Here is a 24,210-nt window from a genome sequence, read left to right as displayed (position 1 = left end):
ATATCATTTGAGGGCTTACCATGTGCTAGGCACTATTCTAAGCACTTTATAAGTATTAATATATATAATCATTTGACACTCTATTCCACAATAATATGTGGAAAAGGTACTATATTTCCATTTTACATATGAGAAAATTTTACACATGAGAAAACTGAGGTAAAGACAGTTTTCAAACCAGGATAATCTTACTTTAAGTCCATGCTCTTAACCATTAAGCTACACTGATTTGAACAATGTAATACTACTCGGAAAAATTAAGGAAAATAAATAAGAAACCAGAGAAAATTCACTGAAAGATCTAGGCATTGCAACCAAAGATATAATGCATTTAAAAAATATATTTAAGAGAATTAAAAGTAATCTTAAGTAAACAATTTTGTGAAATTGGTAGTAATACACAATATAGCCAATTATTTACATTCTTTCTGTATACAAAGGGAAAACCTGCAAAACTAAAGGCATAAACTGTTGAAATTACCCCAAATGCCACCGCCCCGATTTATTTTTTTTATACTTTTAACTAAGCCACAGAGAGAGAAAAAGAAAAACCTAGTCTCAAAATATACACTACTCTGGTAATAGGAACCTTCACAAAAAAACCTGCTAAATTGTGAAAGATTGCCAGTAGACAACTAAGGAAGAACTGCTTAATAAATGTATTCTATGTAAATTAAATATGAGAGAAACATTTTAAAAAAAATTAAAAAGTTTCAATAGACACTAAAAACATCATATCAATACTATAACAGTTAGTGAGTACCTAACTTGGTATACAGCACCAAACTGATATATCAGCAATGAATAAAAATAACAGGAACACGACTCTGGGTACAGATGTGAAAACATTCCCAACACCTGACACTCTACTGCCTAATTATGGGTCTTTTTCCACCAACAGTAGTATATGTATGGTAAAAATTCCAGCAAATAGTAATCTAAACATGAAACCAAAAAATTGAGAAAGAGAGAGAAAGAAAAGAGATAGAGAGAAGGAGAGGGGGTCAGAGAGGGAGAAATGGAGAAATTAAACTATTTAAAGGATGTCAATACTATGAACAGAATCAAATTGTTTAGGACAGTCCCCTGAGTGAGTAATTTAACGTAGTATGATGAAATTGGGCAAGGGATTTCAGAGTGAACACAAAGAAAAAATTTCCAACAATGAAGTCTCATAAGACAATATAACAATCTAATAAAGAAAATAGAATCTTCCTCAATTGCTTGAATCATTTAAAATGCAAGGGAACAGGCTTCCCTGGTGGCACAGTGGTTGAGAATCAGCCTGCCAATGCAGGGGACACAGGTTCAAGCCCAGGTCTGGGAAGATCCCACATGCCACGGATCAATTAAGCCCATGTGCCACAACTACTGAGCCTGCGCTCTAGAGCTCGGGAGCCACAACTACTGAAGCCCACGTGCCTACAGCTTGTGCTCCACAACAAAGAGAAGCCACCGCAATGAGAAGCCTGTGCACCCAACGAAGAGTAGCCCATGCTCGCCACAACTAGAGAAAGCCCACGCACAGCAACGAAGACCCAACGCAGCCAAAAATAAATAAATAAATTTAAAAATAAGTAAATAAATAAAATGCTAGGGAACTAAGCAACTGAGAACACAGGGGAGAAAGTAATCAGGAGGAGGAAATGGATAGACAATGTGATCTAGAGAGCTATCCCAGAAATAATTCACACCACTGGGTTTGATTTTGCAGATGAGCTAGAGAGTACGTAATTTTCTGACTCCATGTCCCAGTAATACTTCAAAACAAAAGCAGGTGATAATGAAAATAATCAGCTGATAATTATACATTTAATGACTCTCCTTTTCAATCCAGAGGTCACTGCTGGTCTCAGTTATATGAAGTTATATCTGGTTACTGTTCTTTAATTGCTTCTAGATTTATATTTATGGTAAAAACATGTGCTTATTGAAAAAGATGGAAGCTACTCGCTTCTAGGCTCTGTGCTCTTGAATTATGAAACTGCCCTCAAAAGGTAGTAACTTCCATTTCCAACACCGGTGGACCAGGTAATTTGTATTACTCCTACTCAACTAGAAAATGTGGACAAATTATTTTGTTATAGTTTAAAGGCATTTAAGAGAGGTAACAAGATAGTGTACAATTATTTGAGCACCAGGAAAGTTACGTTCAATACTAGGGCCTGGAAGCTTTATCTAATTCTGGAGAGGGAAGCTGCAACCTCCCAAACTAAAGCACAAGATTATTCGAGGGTAGAAGGTGACGGATGGGGATGGTGTTTAAAGCCCAAAGAGGATATTCTGGATATAACAGCAGAAACTGTGAAATTTTAAAAATTTCAAATCAGAATTTTCCAACAATCTGTACGTTTCCCACCCCACCTTTAATATGTTACTAATGCTCTTTAAGAGTTTTCCTTCCCAACTGCCCAATACATAGTAATGGAAAGAGAATATATCATTGCCTAATTAGTTCTAGTATTCCGAAGATGTCTGCAATAATTATATACTTAAGTTTAAATTCATAAGTGAGTAATCTTATCACTTATAATCCTAAAACTCAGTCATAATTAAAAACCTATTTATAAACTATGGAGGATGAGGATCATTTGCTAGTTAAAAAAAAAAAAATTCTGTTGGCCTTCTGCAGTGGAAGTAAAATAATGGGTGCTTCTTGTACTCTTTTCATAATTTTAATAAATTCCACTTCAAAAGTAAAGTCAGAAATTAAGCTTGTATTTGATTCAACTGATTAAAAATATGGATGTAGTCTGAGAATTCATTATGCACTAAGCAGTGTGCTAAATACGAGGAAAACAGCAGTGGCATTAACTACCATTTTACCCAAGTTATACAAATATATAGAAGAATTTATACATTATTGGTTCTCTGGGAAAATTACTATCAATACTAAATGATTTAGTGCTAACTGCTCTCCAATAGCACAATTAGTAATAAGCATTTCTGTAGTCAACCATGATATTAGTAAAAAGTCATGTAAACTAACAAGTAAAAACTTTCTCTTAGACAATCAAAAACACTTTGTCTTACCTTGGCACCATATTTGGAATAGTTCATTTCTGTTAGCGTTACTGGTCGCAATTTGTCAATATCTCCAAAGGCTACACCAGGAACATACAGGGCACAGACAATATGAACCCATCTATAAGGAGAAAAGATATGATTTTGCTATCAGACCTTCGGAAAAAATGCCCACAGGAAAATAAATGTAAAATTATGTGTCATCTCCAATAACTACTCCAAGAATTTTATGATCAGATTTCAAAATCTCAGACACACAACTAAAGAATATGGAACACCTATACAATGATATCATTTACAGAAAAAGGGACTGCAATAAGCCTTACTTTTCCAGCAGCTTAGCCAAAGGTGAGAGTTAACATCTATAATTGCCTTTCACTTAAAATTCATCACACTTTGCACTTATCTGTTATTCTTAAATATTTGCACAAAACCACTATTCAAATGAAACATCATTTTCATATGCATGGAAAGGTATTCACATTCATTATTTTAAGCACTCTGAGAATTAAGGATCCTAATTTAAGACTTGTGAAGTTACTCTACATAAATCACATAAAATTGCTCTTTCCTGTTACTTTTTTCTAAAAGCTACTAGATAATCCTTAAGGACATATTTTAAAACAATTTTTGGTGTGTATCTTAACTTTATTTCTTCAGGTTGAAACTGATTGCTAGAAGATAGTACAGAGCAGTTGTAATAACATAAGAAAGTCATATTTCATTCAACTTATCTGTTCACCATACAACCTATGTACTAAAACGTATGTGCCCCACATATATTTTTTGAAGTCTGAATGATGCTACAACACTAAACAAAGAATGTTCAGTTTCAGTATACTAAACAGAAAAAATAAATAGGAGGTGATTCTAATTCCATTTTTTAAAAACTGCTCTGAACATTTTTAAAATATATTAGGCATCCTGTTTGCTTACAATCAAACAAAACACAGGATCACTAGATTCTGAAATGTAAATAGATCTATCTCACTTCCGCAAGACACAGGGTAAAAATGAGATGGCAAATATCTCTTAACCTTGTGAAAATATTAACAACAAATTTTGCTTTAGCACAGCTTGAGAGGCTATCATTGCTACATAGTTCTGTTTTGTGATGCATTATGAGTTTTAAAGAAATAAGACTAAGAATCACTTTATAGATGTACTGGGGAAAATAGTTATAAATCTTTAAAAATTATCTTTTTTTATTGGGAAGAAACTCCAAGGTTTTGTGATTTTCTTGATAAAATGTTTCAATCCAACCTCCCAAATGCATCCTGTGGAGTTCAATATAAAGATACACATCTTCAACAAGCAGCTGCTTTCTCAATTTAATTTGCACAGTTTTCTCATGCTCCACTGGTGTGTTAAATGCTGCTGTACTCTGTACAAGTTCATCTTTGATAAACCCAACAGCTGGCTGCTTGCTTCCTACTGACCTTCTTAAAATGTTTTAGTACAAGTCACACAGTACTACAGATTTAAACTGCCATTTCAGTGTGATTGGCACACAAGCGTATCATTTCCCCCAACCACTCATGTGAGGATGCCAACTTGACTCTTTATTAAAATACATATCAAACAGCTGAGACAATTTTGGTCCTTTTTAATATACATTGTATATAGTTTTTTGTTCATTTGTTTAGCTGCACATACTTTAGAACCTTTTAATTAAGACAAACTGAGAAATCAAAAAGGACTAATTTTCCTTGTTACTTTACCATCCATTCTGCTTGGAGCTATGAAGACAGATGTTGATTAGGGAAAGGATCAGAAAACAAGCATCCCATAAATCCACCAAAAAACAAAGAGACAGAATTGTCATTCTAGCATAGAAGCTATTAATAGATTCTTTTAAATTTACATATTTTAATAAAGCAAACTAAGTAGAAAGCTACTTCTCAAAAAACTCATTTCAGAATGGGAACTATATTCATCAATCAAATTTGATTTTGCAATGTCTTGTATTTGTAGTGCCTTTATAACATATTAAAAAATTCACTTCCAGGATGTTATTTTCATTCCTTCATTTATTCATTCAGTAATTAATTACTAAGTGTCTACTAGGAATGGAGCACCATGCAGGAAGTCTGGAAGTTACAATGATTTATGTGAAATGTTTGCAGCATAGGGTGTGGTACCCTATTATATTAAAGTATGTCTAATACTTCCTATAATCAGGTTTTTAATACCATTAACACAGGATAAAACACTCTCCCTAAGAAAAAAATAAAAATTTAATGGTAAGAATGTGCTGATGGTCTTCTCACATTAAATCACATCATCTTCTATTGTAGAATTTGTGGCTCCCATCAGAAACAGAGGGGGGAAAAGTCTAATTAGACTACATAATAGAAGTCAATTTCAAAACCTTTTTCATTCTTTCCATGCATTGTTCTTTCTTTTCATCTGTTTTGCATTTTAGCTACAATACTAAATAGCTTGTCAAATTTCTTGGCTTTTTTTGCCTTGATTAAAGCTAGTATTACATCCTTCAAACTATATCAAGACCTGTAATTTCCACACTAGCCTACAGGTGAGTGTGAACATCAACACAAATAAAATGTTCAAACAGTATAAAAAAAACTTGCCAGGCTGCACCATGAAGGGAGGTGTCTACATACATGTAAGATCCACAGAAGTCAATACAAATATCTCCCAGTAAAACTAAATGGTTAAAGAGGCCTCCCTTTTCTTCATTCAGAAGAACTTTCCAAGTTATTTTGTGGACTATGTATTAGTATATATTATATATTAGTGTGATAAGAGAGCTACTTTATAGTTGCTTTTCAATAGAAATTTCAAATTACTGACGAGAAAAAAGGTAAAATAAACGCTCTTCCCTAAAACGAAGCTCTGTGTTTTCCAAAGCTGCCATACTTATTCACAACAATTTATCACCGTAAATTTCAAATCTCAGGACTAAAGAGTTACTAAGAAAGAATTTATGCAGTTGGTATTCTATGATTACCTTAAGTAAGTAGAATAATATTGGTGATAAAAATCACTAGTAGTAGCAGTAGCAAAACTAAGGAGATATTTATTAAAACACTTACTACACTCCAGAAAGTACACTGCTTACAGAAATCATCTCATTTAATTCTCTCAAAAGTGCTAGGAAACTGAGGCATAAAATGGTTAAATCTAAATTCACAGTTAGTAAGAAAAGACTAGAATTCAAATATAGGTGGTCCAACCTGGAAGTACACGCTTTTCATGTTGTACTAAATTCCCTAATTCTAGGCCAAAGTCACTCCAAACATAAAATAATGCTCATGTCCACGATACAGACCAGAGACTCAAGTCAATACATCAAATAATTTGTTATATATTTATTTTATTTTGGGGATAAGCTTATGACACACAAGAGGTAAGATTTTTAGTCATTTTTCCTAAACATCAACACAGGGTTCTGTAAGATTCCATGGTAGACACTATGCAATCCCAACAATCTTGTATGGCAATACTTCTCAAGGCCCTGTCCACCAATTGAGGTAAAAATGAGAAAAATAAGAAAAATATTTCTTACTTTACTAAACTAAAATTATTAAATTTAAAAGACCGTCCTTTATTTTGGGATAAAATGTATCCTATCCTTTTCAAGATGTTAAAATATGAAAAATAATGGTGATAATTTGTATAAGTTATTTTGTTATTCTTGTTAAAATATTAAATGTTTTGTAAAAATACTGAAATATACATATGTGGCAAAATAAAAAATTGAGCACCCCCTCTTACATGGGGGAGGAAGGTAAGTAGTGATCCATAAAATATAAAAGGTTAGAAACTACTCTTATACATCAGTCACCCATCCTAGTTGGTAGTCTCCTTAGAAAAAAAACATGAAAGATGCCAATGCTATGATGATGACAACTGCTCAAATGTGGTAATAAAGATGAGTGTGAATATAGTGAAAAGAACATAGGTCTTTGTGCCAGTTATCAATTTATTGCCTCTCAGCTCAAATCCACCCTTCAATATCTGCTTTGCAACAATGAACAGAATCCCTTCAGCAATTCTCCTTTACAGTAAGCATCACATCATACTAAGCTGTCTCAGTAGGGAGTGGTAGAAGGCACTGTAGGAGGAAGGGGCTTCTCTGCAGGATGGGAAGAGGACATCCGCCAGTGCTCTGCCCCACCACATGCATCGTCCCTCAGTGACCCTGCAGGCCCAGGCTGGAGATCACTTTTCTGTGGGCCTCTCAACACAGACACCATACATTCCAGGCTTTGAACCACTGCCCAGCCACCCACTTGCCAAGAACTGTAGACTAGGTAGTGACCCAGGCAAACCAGCCAACTTCTCTGCCATCCAGTAGGCTGGAACTACACTTTCTCTAACAAGGCCTGAACCCCAGCCTTGGGGGTGTCTTCATTCCAAGTTTGTCATTCCCTGGATACTCTCCCTCAGCCCTACGGTATTATTCTTTAGAGTTCTTTTATATCTTATGTTTATCATAGCTTAGTAATTCTTTACACTAAACATCCCCTTTTAAAATCACTGTATGGGTTCTGTTTCCTGATATATGCTTGAAGTCAAACAGATTTGAGTTCAGATTTAACTATGGACTTGTTCAAATTAAAACTATGTAATGATCTGAGCCTCAGGTACTACCTATAAAATAGGAAACTTTACCATCTCTCTTATCTTATGGTCATTACTAAGATTAAATGGGATTATGGGTTATAAAGGCAAATGCAGATCCTCAATAAATGATCTTTTCTCCTCCCTGCCCTGATCTGTAGCCTCCTGTCCATTTAGTCTATGCCAAAAAGACACAAAGAAGCAATCAAATGAAAGTGTGTAACTCAGAAAATCATAAATAGAAAAATAGTCAGAAGCATACTCATTATAAAGCAGGCATATTAACCCAACAGAATTATGACATCAACCTTCCAGCATCTGTCTCCTTGAAAATTCCATCCTGATTGGGACATAGTTCACAGCTAGGGGAAACACCACATTTACAGGCATCGCAAAACCAAGGTTCAGTGGAGTTTTCAGAAGCTGAACTCATAATAGAGTCACTCTCTCCATCAACTCCATAACAACCTAAAAGAAAAAAAGAGTATGATTAAATAGAGTTTATTTTTTAAACTCACATTTATAAAGTTACAAAAGAAAAAGGGAAAGGAAGTAGAGAAAAATTCTGAAAAATTAATGGTTTATAAGAATATTAAAGTCAAAACACATAAGTGATATCATTTTATAAAAATATTTTTTCACCTACCATAGTATATGCAATGAAATAAATGACTCTTTAAGATAATTTTAGACCTACTGGAAAGCATTACAGGAGGAGGAAATTTTACGGTTCTTTAAAAAAATTTTTAATTAAAAAAATACATAAAAATATGCGTTTTCATTAAAAAGAAATCAGAACTATTTAGTCTAGGAACTATTAATTAGTAAATATTTTTGAGCTCCCTTTGTACTGAACACATATATAAAAGACCATGATCATGCAAAACATACAAACAAAAAGCCTCTAATCTAATTTTGGAGGTGGCAGATTAAAACACAAATTCATACAACCACAAATGCAAAGTTAGTATTAGTAAAAGGAAAATAATACAGAAACACGCACACAGATAAATTAAGGCTATAGAACAATTTGAATAGCTCAGACTAGAGTTAGACAAGTGAGTTCTATTCACAGCTGAGCCAGTCTAGAACTATATAAGGTATCTGATCTTTTTAAACATTTATAATTCTTCTATCTTCTGTAAAAATGTATCCATAACCGAAATGAATGAAAAGAGAACACTCTTTTCCCTCTTTTCATTCACTGATAACTCAATATTCTGAGGGTTAAATTATTTAAGCAGCTAATGTGATTAAAAAATTTTTAAATATCCCCATGAACATACCAAACAAAGAAGATAATGTAGCATAGTTCTTTACATTTTAGAGTAGGACATCAACTATTATTGATGGCTTGTAATAAAGAGTACCTCCCTGGTGACTACAATAATCATGACTCCTAAATTGTTTTCTTTTACCTAAATAGTGCTGGATATACCACAAACTTCATATTATCTAACTCTTTTTCCAGAAAGGAAGACACTGCCCTAATGACAAAACGTACTTAAGAAAAATAATTTAATGTATATGTAGTAATTAAAAAGATTACAATCTTATTCTAGTTCCAATGTATGCCCCATCATCTTTAGGCTTGGGCATTTCTCTGATATCCTAAGACACATTTATTTCCTGTCAAGACAGGTCACTTCTACATAGAGTCTATAATCAACCTTCCCAGGATACTTTTCACCAGGTTTATTCTAAGAGGGTAGTCTTAGTGCCAAACTCGAAAGGGCACTAAGTACCCAAAGTACCCTTCAATAAACTGAAGCCATTAAAAAAAAAACACTGTGAGAAACATATATAAGTAACAAGCATCTCTCAAAAGGACTCACCATGTAGGTAAGTTTATATGCATCCAATGTAAGATCATGTGATTACTGAAACTGGTTATACACTACACAGACAACAGGAGCCTGTTGAAAAGCATCTTCACATAACCACCAAAGACATCCAAGTTAAAACAAATAAATAAGTATGTAAATAAATACTGAGTTGAACAAGTCACCCAGAAAGAAAAAGACCCATACACATTAATAAATAATTTTAAACTACCAACATTAACTAGATGTCGTTAGTAGGTCAACAGTCATGCATAAGTATTTTATTCACACAGTAGTACCACTCCATATAGATTATATTAAAATATCCTAGTAGGCAGAAAACTAAAAAGTTGTTTGCAACTGTGATTTACATAAGCTGCCTCTTGCAAATCCCTTAATTATTGCCAAGCTTATGTTATTCAAAGGCTTTATAATGGTGAACCTTAACATAATCTGAAAAGTCATACGAAAGAATGCCAGAGAAAAGATTTTAAAGGAGCTAGACTATCATGCACAAGATAAGAAAAGGAATCAAACTATTAATTTCTTTAATATAATTAAATTGTGCTTGGTAATAATTATCAACTTCATCACTTCTGTTTAGATATACATTTTTTAAATGATAAATTATAAAATGAAAAAGAAATAAAATTTTCTTCTGGGAGTAGTTATTATTAACCATCACCAATAGAAGAATATTCTTCAGTAAAGGCAACAGTAAGCAAAACATTTTATTCAAAAAAATCATAAAACAATAAAAACAGTCAATTTGATTTCTCAAAAGGTTATGCAATACTACAAAGAGAAAAGTCTATTTTCTTTACAAAATAATATTCCTTCGAGGCAAATTCTTTCATTTGTATTCACACAAAGTCCCAAGATAATAAAACCCCCAAGTGACTATCCATTTTATTCATCTCATTCACCAATATCAAGGTAAATCACAGCAGTTCACTCTTTTAAAATAAAGCAGTTTCAATTCTAATTTTTAAAGAATATACCACACACCTGACAAACACCTGCATAATGATTAAACCACCTACAAACAACCTGAGAAGTGATTTCAACCTAGGAAATTCCTACTTTGTAACCTAGAAGGCTGGTATTATATAAGCACAAAGAACAACCAGCAAGTGGAAAAGTATTTCTTCTTCAGCTTCACTGCCCTTGAAAAATAATCCACACTGTGTTATTACCTTTATAGAGTTCTTTACTTGCCACTTTTCCCCTATTTCTCTGCCATACCTGTTGGGTTTACTGAGCTCTAGACCAAAGTTCTAGCATTTATATCCACTCTAATCCATTTTAATTAATGATTAAATACATTTTAAAATATTTTTTTCTTCCATAGACAAAAGAATTTAAACTACCATAAAACAAGGTTTATTCTCTTCTACCTATCTAATTTTGAGTAAAAGATGCAAAAAGTACACTTTCAATATGATTACAGAAAAAAAGTCTTTTTTTATATGGGTAAACATATAAAATAAAAAATTTATAGATATATAAAACCTATTTCATATAGGTTTTTCATGTTTTTAAATGGGTAAACAGAGAAAACATGGTTCTATGGCTGTCTAACAATCAACCTCTGGGTAGTACATGCAACTTATACAAATCATATTTAATGCAAAATAATATAAAATGTGCTTACAATTGTTTTGAGTTATACAAGAATACGTATAATCCAAATCAGTGGAAATATTCCCATTCAGCCTGGCATGGGAGACCAAAAGACCTACAGTCTTCTACTTTCTAGCTATGTAACTGTAGACAAACCACATCTCTGAGGCTGAGTTACCTCATCTGCAGTAAGTATTTAACATCTATTCTAACTGTCTCTCAGTATAGAAAATTTAAAAACAGGAACAAAATATTTGCCATTTTAAAATTTAAAACATTTTTCTGTACTTAACATCCTATCACTAGAACTCTGATTACAAAACCCGCTAAAATAAAAGATTTTAAATTGAGTAATATTGTTGTTTATGAGAAAAGAACTTATAACATGCATGATACCTGTCACAAATATATCCTAAAGCATAAAAGAGCAAAAGTGCCTGCTCACATATAAAGTCCAAATGGTTATAACTTGAACATACTTTACTACCCAATAAACACTCATAAGAATATATTTTTGCATATGCTAAGAAATAAAAATAGTCTGGGGCTAGGCTAACAGCAGACTGAAAAATAAACAAAGGGGGGAAAACATCTTAGTAGACCTTATTTAATGCATTGCTGTCAAGTGTGCTACCTAATGATCTGTCATGTACTATGACATGTAAGTGACATTTTTCTTCAGACAGTACAATCAATACATCAGGATAACTGACATCACAGTCAGGGGTACCCTACTATTACAAGCCAGTTACAAGATCTTGTCACAAAGGTGCTTATACTAAGTGACAAGCTGCAACCCAAACAGAAAAGAAATTCATCTACATTTAGATGAAATAAGTACTCTGAAAAACAGACAGTTATGCATTTAATAATCACATTTGGAAAACTATCTTTTAGCAAAATCTCAACTTAAAAACTTACCTAGGACTTCCCTGGTGGCGCAGTGGTTAAGAATCCGCCTGCCAATGCAGGGGACATGGGTTCGAACCCTGGTGCAGGAAGATTCCACATGCCGCGGAGCAACTAAGCCCCTGCGCCGCAACTACTGAGCCTGCGCTCTAGAGCCCATGAGCCACAACTACGGAGACTGTGTGCTGCAACTACTGAAGCCCGCGCGCCTAGAGCCCGTGCTCCGCAACAAGAGAAGCTACTGCAGTGAGAAGCCCGTGCACCGCAATGAAGAGTAGCCCCCTCTCGCTGCAACTAAAGAAAGCCCACGCACAGCAAGAAAGACACAACACAGCCAAAAATAAAATTAATTAATTAATTAATTTTTAAAAAAAACTTACCTAAATTATAATTACTTAAGCCATAAGTATATTTTTTAAAAAAAGGGAAAAAAGAAAAAGAAATGATAAAGCAAATACACAAAAGCACTAACTATGGTTGTCTGGATATTAGGACTGTTAGAAATGTTTTATCTTCTCTCTGTTCTATAGTTCCCACATTTTATTTACTATTCATGCAATATATTATGAAGGAGAATTAGCTTTCTATAAAATAAAACATTTAATACGCTCATGTTTAACCATGAAATGTTTAAGGAAAAGTGGCATGGCCGATTTACAATACGGAAGTCTGTCACTTAGGCACCTGATTAAAAACCAAAAACATAAAACCTAGCAACACTAGTTTCCTATTATGCCTTAGAAAATTTCACTTCTTCTGAATTCATTAATTTTAGATAAAAATTTATTTTGGAACTTTAAAAGTATCAGAGAAATATCTACATATGTGTATAAAAATGAACATTCTAAACAGTGAAAAATATTACGAAGTTAAAAGGTACAGAACAGGGTGGAAAAAGTATTCGCAAGGATGAAAACTATTTGTAACACATATAGCTAACAAAGGATTAACATTAAAAAAAAAAAAAATTCCAAGAAGTCAATGAGAAAAAGACAGGAAATGACAAGAGAAATATATAGAAAGTAACAGAAAAAAGAAAATAGCCACAGATACCAAACTTCAATACAAATAAGGTGAACACATAATTAAGAGATAGTCTCCAAAATATTTTTTTTAATTTATTAATATGCAGTGTTGCAGAGTTATCAAGTAGTTTGTACACTGTTGGTAAGAACACAAATAAATACAGTCTTTTTGAAGGGCAATCTGGCAAAGTTTGTTAAAAGTTTAAATGCACTTACCTTTTGATTCATTCTAGGAATCTACCCCACAGAAATTATTACATGTATATGACATATTTGTTAGCACTATATGTAAGCAAAAAACTACAAACAAAAAAAGTAAATACATTATGGTTGAACCACACTATAGCTAAATACATACCATTAAAAAAATAATAATAAAATATCCATATGTACTCATATGAAAAGAATCTCAAGATTAAGAGATGAGTGAGTGAAATAAAGAGATGAGTGAAATGAAGTGAGTTATACGGGAGGAAAATCCCATGGAATTTATCTTATTTATTTACTTATTGCAGGGCAGGGACTGTGCAAATATGCATATGCATATGTGCACACGTGCATGTAAGTAAGAGCCTGACGAAAGGGGCTCTTCACTGGTCAAATAAGGACAATCTAAGCATCACAAAGAGTAATGAGGTTGTAGATGATAATGTGTGAGACCACAGTAATACTGAAAAGGATAAAAGGGGAGAAGTTCTCTACAAAATAAATGCTGCCTGATAAATGTAGAAGGAATGATAGAATTAGAAAATCCCCACCCTACTGAGACTGAACCAGGAAGAAATAGAAAATATAAACAGACCAATCACAAGCACTGAAATTGAACTGTGATTAAAAATCTTCCAACAAACAAAAGTGCACAACCAGATGGCTTCACAGGTGAATTCTATCAAACATTTAGAGAAGAGCTAACACCTCTCTTTCTCAAACTCTTCCAAAATATAGCGGAGGCAGGAACACTCCTAAACTCATTCTATGAGGCCACCATCACCCTGATACCAAAACCAGACAAAGATGTCACAAAGAAAACTACAGGCCAGTATCACTGATGAACGTAGATGCAAAAATCCTCAACAAAATACTAGCAAACTGAAACCAACAGCACATTAAAAGGATCATACAGCATGGTCAAGTGGGGTTTATCCCAGGAATGCAAGGATTCCTCAATATACACAAATCAATCAATGAGATACACCATATTAACAAACTGAAGGAGAAAAACCATATGATCATCTCAATAGATGCAGAAAAAGTTTTAGACAAAATTCAACACCCATTTATGATAAAAACCCTGCAGAAAGTAGGCACAGAGGGAACTTACCTCCACATAATAAAGGCCATATATGATAAACCCACAGCCAATATCATCCTCAATGGTGAAAAACTGAAACCATTTCCACTAACATCAGGAACAAGACAAGGCTGCCCACTCTCACCACTATTATTCAACATAGTTTTGGAAGTTTTAGCCACAGCAATCAGAGATGAAAAAGAAATAAAAGGAATCAAATTGGAAAAGAAGAAGTGAAGCTGTCACTGTTTGCAGATGACAAGATACTACACATAGAGAATCCTAAAGATGCTACCAGAAAACTACTAGAGCTAATCAATGAATTTGGTAAAGTTGCAGGATACAAAATTAATGCACAGAAATCTCTTGCATTCCTATACACTAATGATGAAAAATCTGAAAGTGAAATTAAGAAAACACTCCCATTTACCACTGCAAGAAAAAGAATAAAATATCTAGGAATAAACCTACCTAAGGAGACAAAAGACCTGTATGCAGAAAACTAGAAGACACTGATGAAAGAAATTAAAGATGATACAAACAGATGGACAGATATACCATGTTCTTGGATTGGAAGAATCAACATTGTGAAAATGACTATACTACCCAAAGCAATCTACAGATTCAATGCAGTCCCTATCAAACTACCAATGGCATTTTTCACAGAACTAGAATTAAAAATTTCACAATTTGTATAGAAACACAAAGGACCCCAAATAGCCAAAGCAATCTTGAGAAAGAAAAACAGTGCTGGAGGAATCAGGCTCCCTGACTTCAGACTAGACTACAAAGCTACAGTAATCAAGACAGTATGGTACTGGCACAAAAACAGAAATCTAGATCAATGGAACAGGATAGAAAGCCCAGAGACAAACCCACGCACATATGGTCACCTTATTTTTGATAAAGGAGGCAAGAATATACAATGGAGAAAAGACAGCCTCTTCAGTAAATGCTGCTGGGAAAACTGGATAGCTACATGTAAAAGAATGAAATTTGAACACTCCCTAACACTATACACAAGATTAAAAGCTAAAAGGGAGTAAGACCATGGTCCACCTAGAAAAAAGATAAAAAACAAAAAAATCTACGTTATTTGGACCAGGTCACACATCATTACATATTTTTTCAACCCAGGTTCCAATTAATATGGGGTGGCAACAGTGCATAACAGTGTCAGTAAGACTTGACCCAAAACATCTCCAGGATATATATATGCTGATCAGGCTGCACATTACTGTACTGAGGATTATTGTTACTTTTCCTCAAAAGAGAAATTCAACCATGTAACCAAAGATTATTAAGCAGGGTTTGATGTGTTTTTTTTTTTTCTTTTTCTATTTAGTAGACAAGACTGCTACAAAGCTAGTGGAAGATGAAAAAGTCTTCACAGATCTACTAATCAACACAATTTCTTAGTGATGCTATCCAAATGCTACTAAAAAAACTTAAATGGAAAAGTCGGGAGTATATCCATATTAAAACAACCCTTTCTCAAACGAATAGTGATATTTGGCAAGGAATCTTTTGCACTAGTAGATAAAAATGACCTACAGGAAATTACATTAAAAAGGATCCCAAATACCATATTTGGTATGTTTAGTAACAAACAGGGAATAACAATTTTATTAGAACACTATATTAATCATAACTTTAATTCATTAGGTTTATAAAAATATACATTGATGTTTAATAACACTTCTCCCTTAAACCAAAACAGATCATTTAAAATCTCCAAAACTAGGAATCTTTCAAGATATTAGCTCTAATACTACTACTAAGAAAAGAAAGAAAAGCTACTAAGAAAGTGAGAAAGAGAATTATATAATCACAATCATACAATAGAAACCCCAAAATTAATGAGAGAAAGGGAAAATTACACTAAAGGAAGAAAGTAGTAACAATAAAATAAAAAACTCAAGATTTATTTTTTACTTTGATTTACAATTTGCATCTTTAACTTTGAATGTATCTGAAGTTCACAGAATTAACAATACTCCCAACAAAGCAATTATACTACAACGTATTCAGTTTCTGAATAGAGAAACTACTCAGTTTCTCTATTTATTGTTTTCCCTATTTATTTTTTCCACATATTAGCTTGCTCCCAAAAAGCCTACAAAGCATCACACTCAGGAGTATTAATTTCCCTTTCCGTGTCTTCCCTTCTTCCTTCTCTCATAATAAAAATAGTTCACCTATTCTAATGAGTTAGTCTTGGGAGAAAAATGAGCAATCATTAGCAAATGCTCAAGTGCCATCAGAGCCATTTAAATGAATAACACAAGAAAAAATGCTACATGACTTTATAGACACAACTTGCTTTTGACCTAAATGAAATTAGCACTCAGTTTGATAATCTTCTTTGTCTGCCTTGACTCAGAAAGATTTTTTGGCTGTTTCTAAAAAATCAAAGCTTCCTTAGAAAGAAAGTAGAGTTGCCATTATTGAGACTATTCATCTGAAGCACAAGTATCATTATGAACTTTTAATAGCTCTAGACACATAAGGAGAACTAATGGGGTGTCCTTCCAGAAATCTACATTCATTTAAACAAGAATCTATTGGGAAAGAACTCATACCAAGAATCGAAGAGGTACAAGACTAAATCAAAGACAAAGACAATGTTGGTGAGGATACAGAGAAAAGGGAACCCTCGTACACTGTTGGTGGGATTGTAAATTGGTGCAGCCACTATGGAAAACAGTATGGACGTTCCTTAAAAAACTAAAAATAGAACTACCATATGAACCAGCAATTCCACTGCTGGGTATATATACAAAGAAAACAGAAACACTAATTCGAAAAGATACATGAACCCCAATGTTCACAGCACCATTATTTACAACAGCCAAGATATGGAAGCAACCTTAGTGTACATCAACAGATGAATGGATAAAGAAGATCTGGTATACACAATTGAATATTACTCAGCCATTAAAAAGAATGAAATTCTGCCATTTGCAACAATGTGGATGGACCTAGAGAGTAAATATTATGCTTAGGCGAATAAGTCAGCCAGAAAAGGACAAATACCTATGTTATCACTTATATGTGGAATCTAAAAAAATAAAACAGCAAACATATGGAACAAAACAGAAACAGACTCAATATATAGAAAACAAACTAGCAGTTACCAGTGGGGAGAGGGAAGGGAGGAGGGGCAAGATAAGGGTAGGAGATTAAGAGATACAAACTACTATGTATGAAATAAATAAGTAACAAGGATACATTGTACAGCACATGGAAATATAGCCATTATTTTGTAATAACTTTAAACGGAGTAAAATCTATAAAAATACTGAATCACTACTTCATACATCTTAAATTAATATAATATTATAAATCCACTATACTTCAATAAATAAATAAATAAGACAAGAGGTCAGAGGGGAGGGTTCATTCTGATTTGTACATGGTACTAGTCCCCAGGAGACTCAGGCCTGAGTCCAAAATGAAGGACCTATAGTACAATAAACAGTTGCTTTACTATCATAGCTGTGGGACATTGAGACTGCATGGCCGTAGAAGCCTGCCTACCAGCAGCAAGACACATCACCCTCAAAGTAGATGAGGAACTATACAGTCAAATATTTCTAGGGACCAGGCAACTATCAAAAATGAGCAAGGGATTTGAGAGAAGACAGTGGTAAACTGAAGATTGTAGGCTTCACCAGCAGGAGGCAGCCCTATTCAGCTCCAGAGGATTGTTGCCGTAAGAGAGTGAAAACCTACTGCTGTCAGAACTTCAAGAGAACGAATTCCAGAATGTGCAAAACAAAATCTCCCAGTTTTTAAATGTTAGCAATCAATTCAATTTCTTAAAACCATTGTGCTAGCCTTAAAAATCACATCCATGGTCAAACCTATGACCTATGAAGTAGAGATAGTGCCCTCAGCATGATGAAATGTCAACAACACTAATAGTACTGATCATGCCTGCATCACACATCAGCAATGACAGTCATGAATACAAGCAATGGTAACATACTTGTGACCATCAGTGGTGATCAATACAACAATGGCAGCACAGCTGCTGCTTTTGATGTTCAACTATTCTGCAACTCCTCCAAGAAATCTGAACCACTCCTGGAGGGAAAAAAAAAATGCATACATACAACCATGTTGACTGGTCTCAATTTATATTCATTACTAATCTAAAGTGGTTCCTTATTGCTATCTAGTAATGATATATACACATAATATATACATGTGAATACATGTATGTATGTATACACACACACACAATATTAAGTATTGTGTTATTCCCCCAAATAACTATTTTACACCTACCTCTCACTCCTCAAATCTCCAACACTCTGCTAATGACTGCTTCCTATTTCACTGAAAAGAAGCATTCAAAAAATAACTTCCACATGCTCTGACCACCACATCTAACATCCTACCTACATCTGTATCCATATATTTTCTTTTCCCTCCAGTTACTATGACTACCTTTATCTATTAAATGTCTCCATGGTACTGGATCCCATCCTCTCTAGCCTTGTACTCAAAGCCCTTGCTCCACCAACTGCTCCCCTTTCTCTCCTTACATCATCAATTTTCAACTTTCTCTCTCCACTGGTCACTTCCATCAGCACACTAACATGCCATATAATCTGCATCTGTGGTAGGCAGCCTCTAAGATGGCCCACGGTATTAACATTCTTGGAATGTCCCCTCCTACATTTGACTAGCGTTGTTCTGTGTGAACAACAGAATATGGCAGAAATGATAGTACATAGTCTGTTAACTAATTTTGTATCTTTCCCCTTGCTTTTATGTATTTTACATTTATTTAATAAATCATGTGATATAAACATTTTGTCCGTAACCCTTTTTTTCCCATGACCTTTGGGATGGCTTGCCTGCTAGTGTACTGGGTGTCTACGGTTGCATTAGAGTAATTTCCCACAAGACAGTTTCCATCTTACTCTAAAAACAGTATTTGAGAGCTACCTTCTCTTTTGAAACATCTTCCTTACTTAACCTCCAGGTCACTACTTAAGGTTCTTCTATCTCACTGGCAATGTGTTCCCCATCTCCTCTGACGTGCTAGGACCACTTTACTACTCCCTAGATAGCACATCCAGGCTCACAGTTTTAAATAACATCTGCAGACTGATGAGTCCCAAATTTATCTCGCCAGCCCCTATATGTTACCTAAACTCTAAAAATTTAAAACCAAACTTTTACTCTCCACCTCAAAACCTATTCCTCTCTTGGATCATTGCTATGGTCTCCTAAATGGTCTCCCCAATTCCCACTTTGGACCCACTTCAGTCTACTCTCAACCCAGCAGTCAGAGTGATCCTTCCAAAACATATATCAAAGCATATTAATCCTCTGCTCAAAACTCATGTCGGTCTTCCCAGATCCATCACAGTAAAATCTGAAACCTATGACTTTCAAGGCCTCATCTGGCTTGCCCCCAGCTCTGCCTCTACCACTAATCAGCTCACTCACTCAGTTCTAGCCACACTAACCTTCATGTCATTATACAAACACCTCGAACACATTTCCACTTCAACATCTTTACTCACTACTCCCTCATTCTGGAGTGCTCTTTCCCCAAATATTCACATGGTTTGCTCACTCACATCCTTCAGGTCACTGCCCAAATATCACCGTAACAGAGAGGATTTCCTGTGTAAGCTTTTATGAATACAAACTTCCACCTACCCACTCAACCACCCCCATTCGTAGCACTCCCAATATTCCTTTTCCTGATTTATTTTCTCCATAGTCCAGACCACCTGATACATACTTATTGTTTTATGTTTTCATTCCTGTCTCTCTTACTGTACTTTAAGCTCCATGAGGTCAGCAATGTCTATATTTATTTTACATGCCTAAAACCAACAGAATGCCTAGCACACAGAAGGTACTAAACAAACATTACTGAAAAAAATAAATGAATGAATAACAGTAATAGGAGACATTCCCACAGTGAGTCTTAGCAGCAAGGGAGGGGAGCTTCACATGAAGGCAAGAGGACTGGTTAAAGAAGCACAGGCCCCACAGGTCTCAAGTCCAGCAGACACCCAGAACTATTTGGGAGAAGGACTATAATACCAGAAAGGCCAGTAAGAAAAGGCCATAGAAACACTGTTTTGCAGTAGTCATGGCCCTGATAAGAAAAAATTAACTGATAGGAAAAAAGAATAACTTTACCACAGAGAAACCTGGAAGACACCCTCTCAACCAAGTGATCAAAATAACATCACCAGTAACTGGACAAACAAACATACATGCATTGACAGCACAACATAACTTCTATGGCACCCCTGCCAAAAGCACATAACCTGAACCTAATCATGAGAAAACGTAAGAAAACCCCAATATTGAGGACATTCTATAAAAGAACTGGCCTGTATTCTTCAAAAATGCCAATGGCATGAAACACAAAAGACTCAAAATATGTTCTAGATTAAAGGAAACTACACAGACATGACAACTGAATGCAATTCATAATCCTGGATTTTATTTTGCTAGAATCATCATTATTGGGATGATTGGCAAAATGTGAATATAATCGGTAGATTATAGTATTCTATCAATGCTGATTTCCTGACTTTGATAATTATGTGATTGTGTAAAAGAATGCCCTTGTTCTTTGTTCTTAAGAAATATACATTGAGGTATTAGGGGTAGAGCTGAACATTTTGTCTACAATTTACCCTCAGAGAGGTGAGGAAAAAATTATTATATGAGAGAAGATAAAACAAATACAGCAAAATGTCACCATCTTGGAAATCTGACTGACAAGTATATGGAAATTCTATTACTCTTATAACTTTTCTGTAAGTCAGAAATTATGTCAAAATAAAAAATTTTAAATAAAGTACAACAAAAAAAATACATAAAAAAAAGTTCAAAATTCATAATCAGGAAAAATATTTTCAACATATTATACGTAATATGTAATTACACATTACATATAAAAATATGTTCAACATATTTCAACATATTCAAATTTTAAAAGATGAACTCTACAAATTCTCCTTTCAAGTTCAAAATTTAAAAGTGTAACTATTAAAGAAGAAACTATAATACCACTAGACTTCAACAATAACTTTTTAAATAATACATTCTACTAGACTAACATACTAGATGTTTTCCTATATCTAAATTTCAGTTAAAAACTAGAAATAATGCCATGATGGAAAATATCATAACAATGACCTTCAAAGAAATACTGATTTCCATACAGTAATAATCTATTTTAATTTTTTTTAAACACATTTTAAGTGAACGTAATCTGAAAAATAACACCCATTATACTTTGAAAATTCAGTATGTCTTAGTTCAAATATCATAAAATATTACAGGAAAACCTTAGTATAGTACATATGTAAAGTAACTGATATTACTTATATAAATGCAGTATCAACCAGCCATTTCTAAAAGGAAACAAAACAAAGCAAAATTACCTTCATGGACTGTAATGCCACAATTGTCACACTGAATTATTTCATCAGCATCCTCACTATTATCTCCAAGACAAACACAGCAAATCAGAATATGGTCCATTTTTTGAGAACTCCAGTTTTGACTCTTCTCAAGAATCAGCGAGTCCTAATATTAAAATATCAGAAAATCACATATTTAAAAGGTGATTTTAATAAATAAAATTCGCACCTTAAATCATTTTACGCATTTTCAAAATTATGCTGCATACTCCATTATTTTAGTAATTTCAAAGTATGGTACGTTTGAGAAGTGAACCTCTTTGTCAAAGGACCCTCTAAGCACCCTCTCTCTAATTTTTCACTTCTCTCCAAGTCCCATATTCTCTCTCCTCTAGGAAATATAAAACCAAGCTTATAACCAACAACCCTTCATCTGCTTTGCCATTCTGGATATAGTCTGACCCCTGAAACTACAAGAAAGGAAAAATTAACCCATAAGTAATTACTAACCCTATATATGGGTTTTAAAACTATAAGACATGTTTCCTACACTTAGGAAGCTTATAATCTTATCTTGGGGAGACAAGACACACACATATTAAACAGTTAAAAAAAATCAAGATAACGTATAAGCAAATATGTATGTGATGGCATATTACAGACTACACTCCTTTAGTGCTGGGGAATCCAGAATTTCCAGGGTCATCAAACCACTGGATGATAGATCCATGAAAGCCTGCATAGGAAATCTGTGTATACAGGTACAGAAAACCATCTAAAAAAGAATCCAGATTGACTGATTGCTAGAAGAGTCAGAGTACTCTATTAGGTTTATGTCAAGAAATATCTAGTGAAAACTGGTAATAAAGATACCTAGTTAATTGTAATATAAAAGGAGAAAGGAAGATGTATTAATGAATATAAAAAAATAAAGGGAAGAGTGTGCTCCATTTAATTTAAACCTTCGGCATTATGAATTTAAACTTTAAATGACAAATTAACATGATGACGATTCTTGTCATATTTAACACACTGGGCTCAGCATTACATATAATAAAAGATGGCACTTGAGTCTATATATTTTCATTTAAGAACCTAACCATATTCAGAAACAAAATAAATTAGTTCCATATCACACGTTAACTATATTGTTTCATGTTAACATTTTTATATTTCTATATTCTTTTAAACTGACCAATATCCAAACGTAACCTTTAGAGTCATTTCAATAGCAATTTGTAAATAACATTTGAAAGACACGTGACTGTCACAATAACATTCTTTCAATATATTTTCTGTGTAATAAATCTAAACTTGCAGCTAATGTAAAAAACAAATCAAAAAAGAATGCAAAAGTTAACAAGGAGGCATCATTTCTCTTGAGAATTCTAGTACTTTAAAATTTTGTATTTTGCTCCTTTTTGTTATAAAACCAAAGTATCAATAGTTTGGGGCTTTGGACGTGGCTAGCAAATAAAGATTAAAACTTCCTAAAAAGAAAACTCATGTTTTAAAGTACTTTAGTACAGTGAGCAAAACAAAAATCTGCCCAGATTTTCATCCCATTAGCAATGCTTCAAATGTAACAGCATTTGCCTTAAAATCAAATGTTCTTGGGTTTCATTCTCAGCTCTCACTTAATAGCTATTGAACCTCGAAGCTATAGTTTTCTCATCTGTAAAATGGGATGATAAAAATAAAACCTACCTCATCAGGTTGTTGTGAGACTTAACAAGATAATGTATGGCAAGAATGTTCCTGAGACATACTAGGTACTCAATAAATGTTCATTCCCATTCTCCTTTCCTCTGTACTTCTTTGTAGGTGGTCCAAAAAGAGAAACATGAGCTGACCATTTATTACACTGGGGAATCTTCCTTGGAACCCCAAAAGAAAGGTTATAAGCCTCAGTGAACACTGGTACTTTAAATATTTTCCCATGATAAGTCCAAAAAATTTTTTTCTTAAATTACCACATCTAGGTTAAAAAAAATCACAGAGCAGAAAAAGATCTAGCAAACAACCAGAGTTTGATGACTGAGAGGCTATTCATGTTTATGGGCTCTGCCAATATTTCCCTGGTGGAACTACAACTAATCAGCCCTTGAAAAAAAAGGTTTACCCATGTGGGAAACAAGTAAACGTCTATGGATCAGAAAAACTGGCATCAACAGATAGTTCTATTATTTTCCTATTTGGCCATTTTGCTCAGAAAAACAGTAAATGTCTAAATTATCTCTATTCCATTTTCTCTCTACACATATTATCATTTAGAGGCAGAGAAAACAAAATTAACTGGCAATTTTGACCCTCTGATCCCCATCATTTGAGACTCTTACTAGACATTAAATACAAACAGATAGAAATGGGGATAACTTAGAGTCCTACAATATTACCCTAACCAAATGGCTGACAATGTTTCAATGGGAAAATCTAAACAATACATCCTCTTAAAAAGTTATCTAGGTTGTCTTCAATAGATCAAACATGGCTTGAAGCGCACTTCTGATCAGAAT

General features: G+C 33.9%; 1 protein-coding gene across 12 annotated transcripts in view; it reads right to left on the bottom strand.

Moving 5' to 3' along the window:
- The window catches only part of PHF14 (PHD finger protein 14), a 199,902-nt gene that overhangs the window by 162,198 nt on the left and 13,494 nt on the right, over positions 1-24,210 (bottom strand). For all 12 annotated transcript variants that reach the window (XR_009565104.2, XR_009565103.2, XM_060304665.2 and 9 more), the window contains exons 4-6: positions 21,716-21,860; positions 7,920-8,079; positions 3,034-3,145 (exon numbers count right to left, since the gene is read on the bottom strand). Coding sequence is in view for 10 of the 12 variants with exons in the window: in XM_060304665.2 (XP_060160648.1) it covers positions 3,034-3,145; positions 7,920-8,079; positions 21,716-21,860 (417 nt within the window). In the remaining 2 variants the exon portion in view is untranslated. The remainder of the gene's footprint in view (positions 1-3,033; positions 3,146-7,919; positions 8,080-21,715; positions 21,861-24,210) is intronic.

The sequence above is a fragment of the Globicephala melas genome, chromosome 9, assembly GCF_963455315.2.
Source record: "Globicephala melas chromosome 9, mGloMel1.2, whole genome shotgun sequence".
In the NCBI taxonomy this organism is placed as follows: domain Eukaryota; kingdom Metazoa; phylum Chordata; class Mammalia; order Artiodactyla; family Delphinidae; genus Globicephala; species Globicephala melas.
Note: the sequence above shows the minus strand (reverse complement) of the source record. Positions and strands in the feature narration are given on the sequence as shown.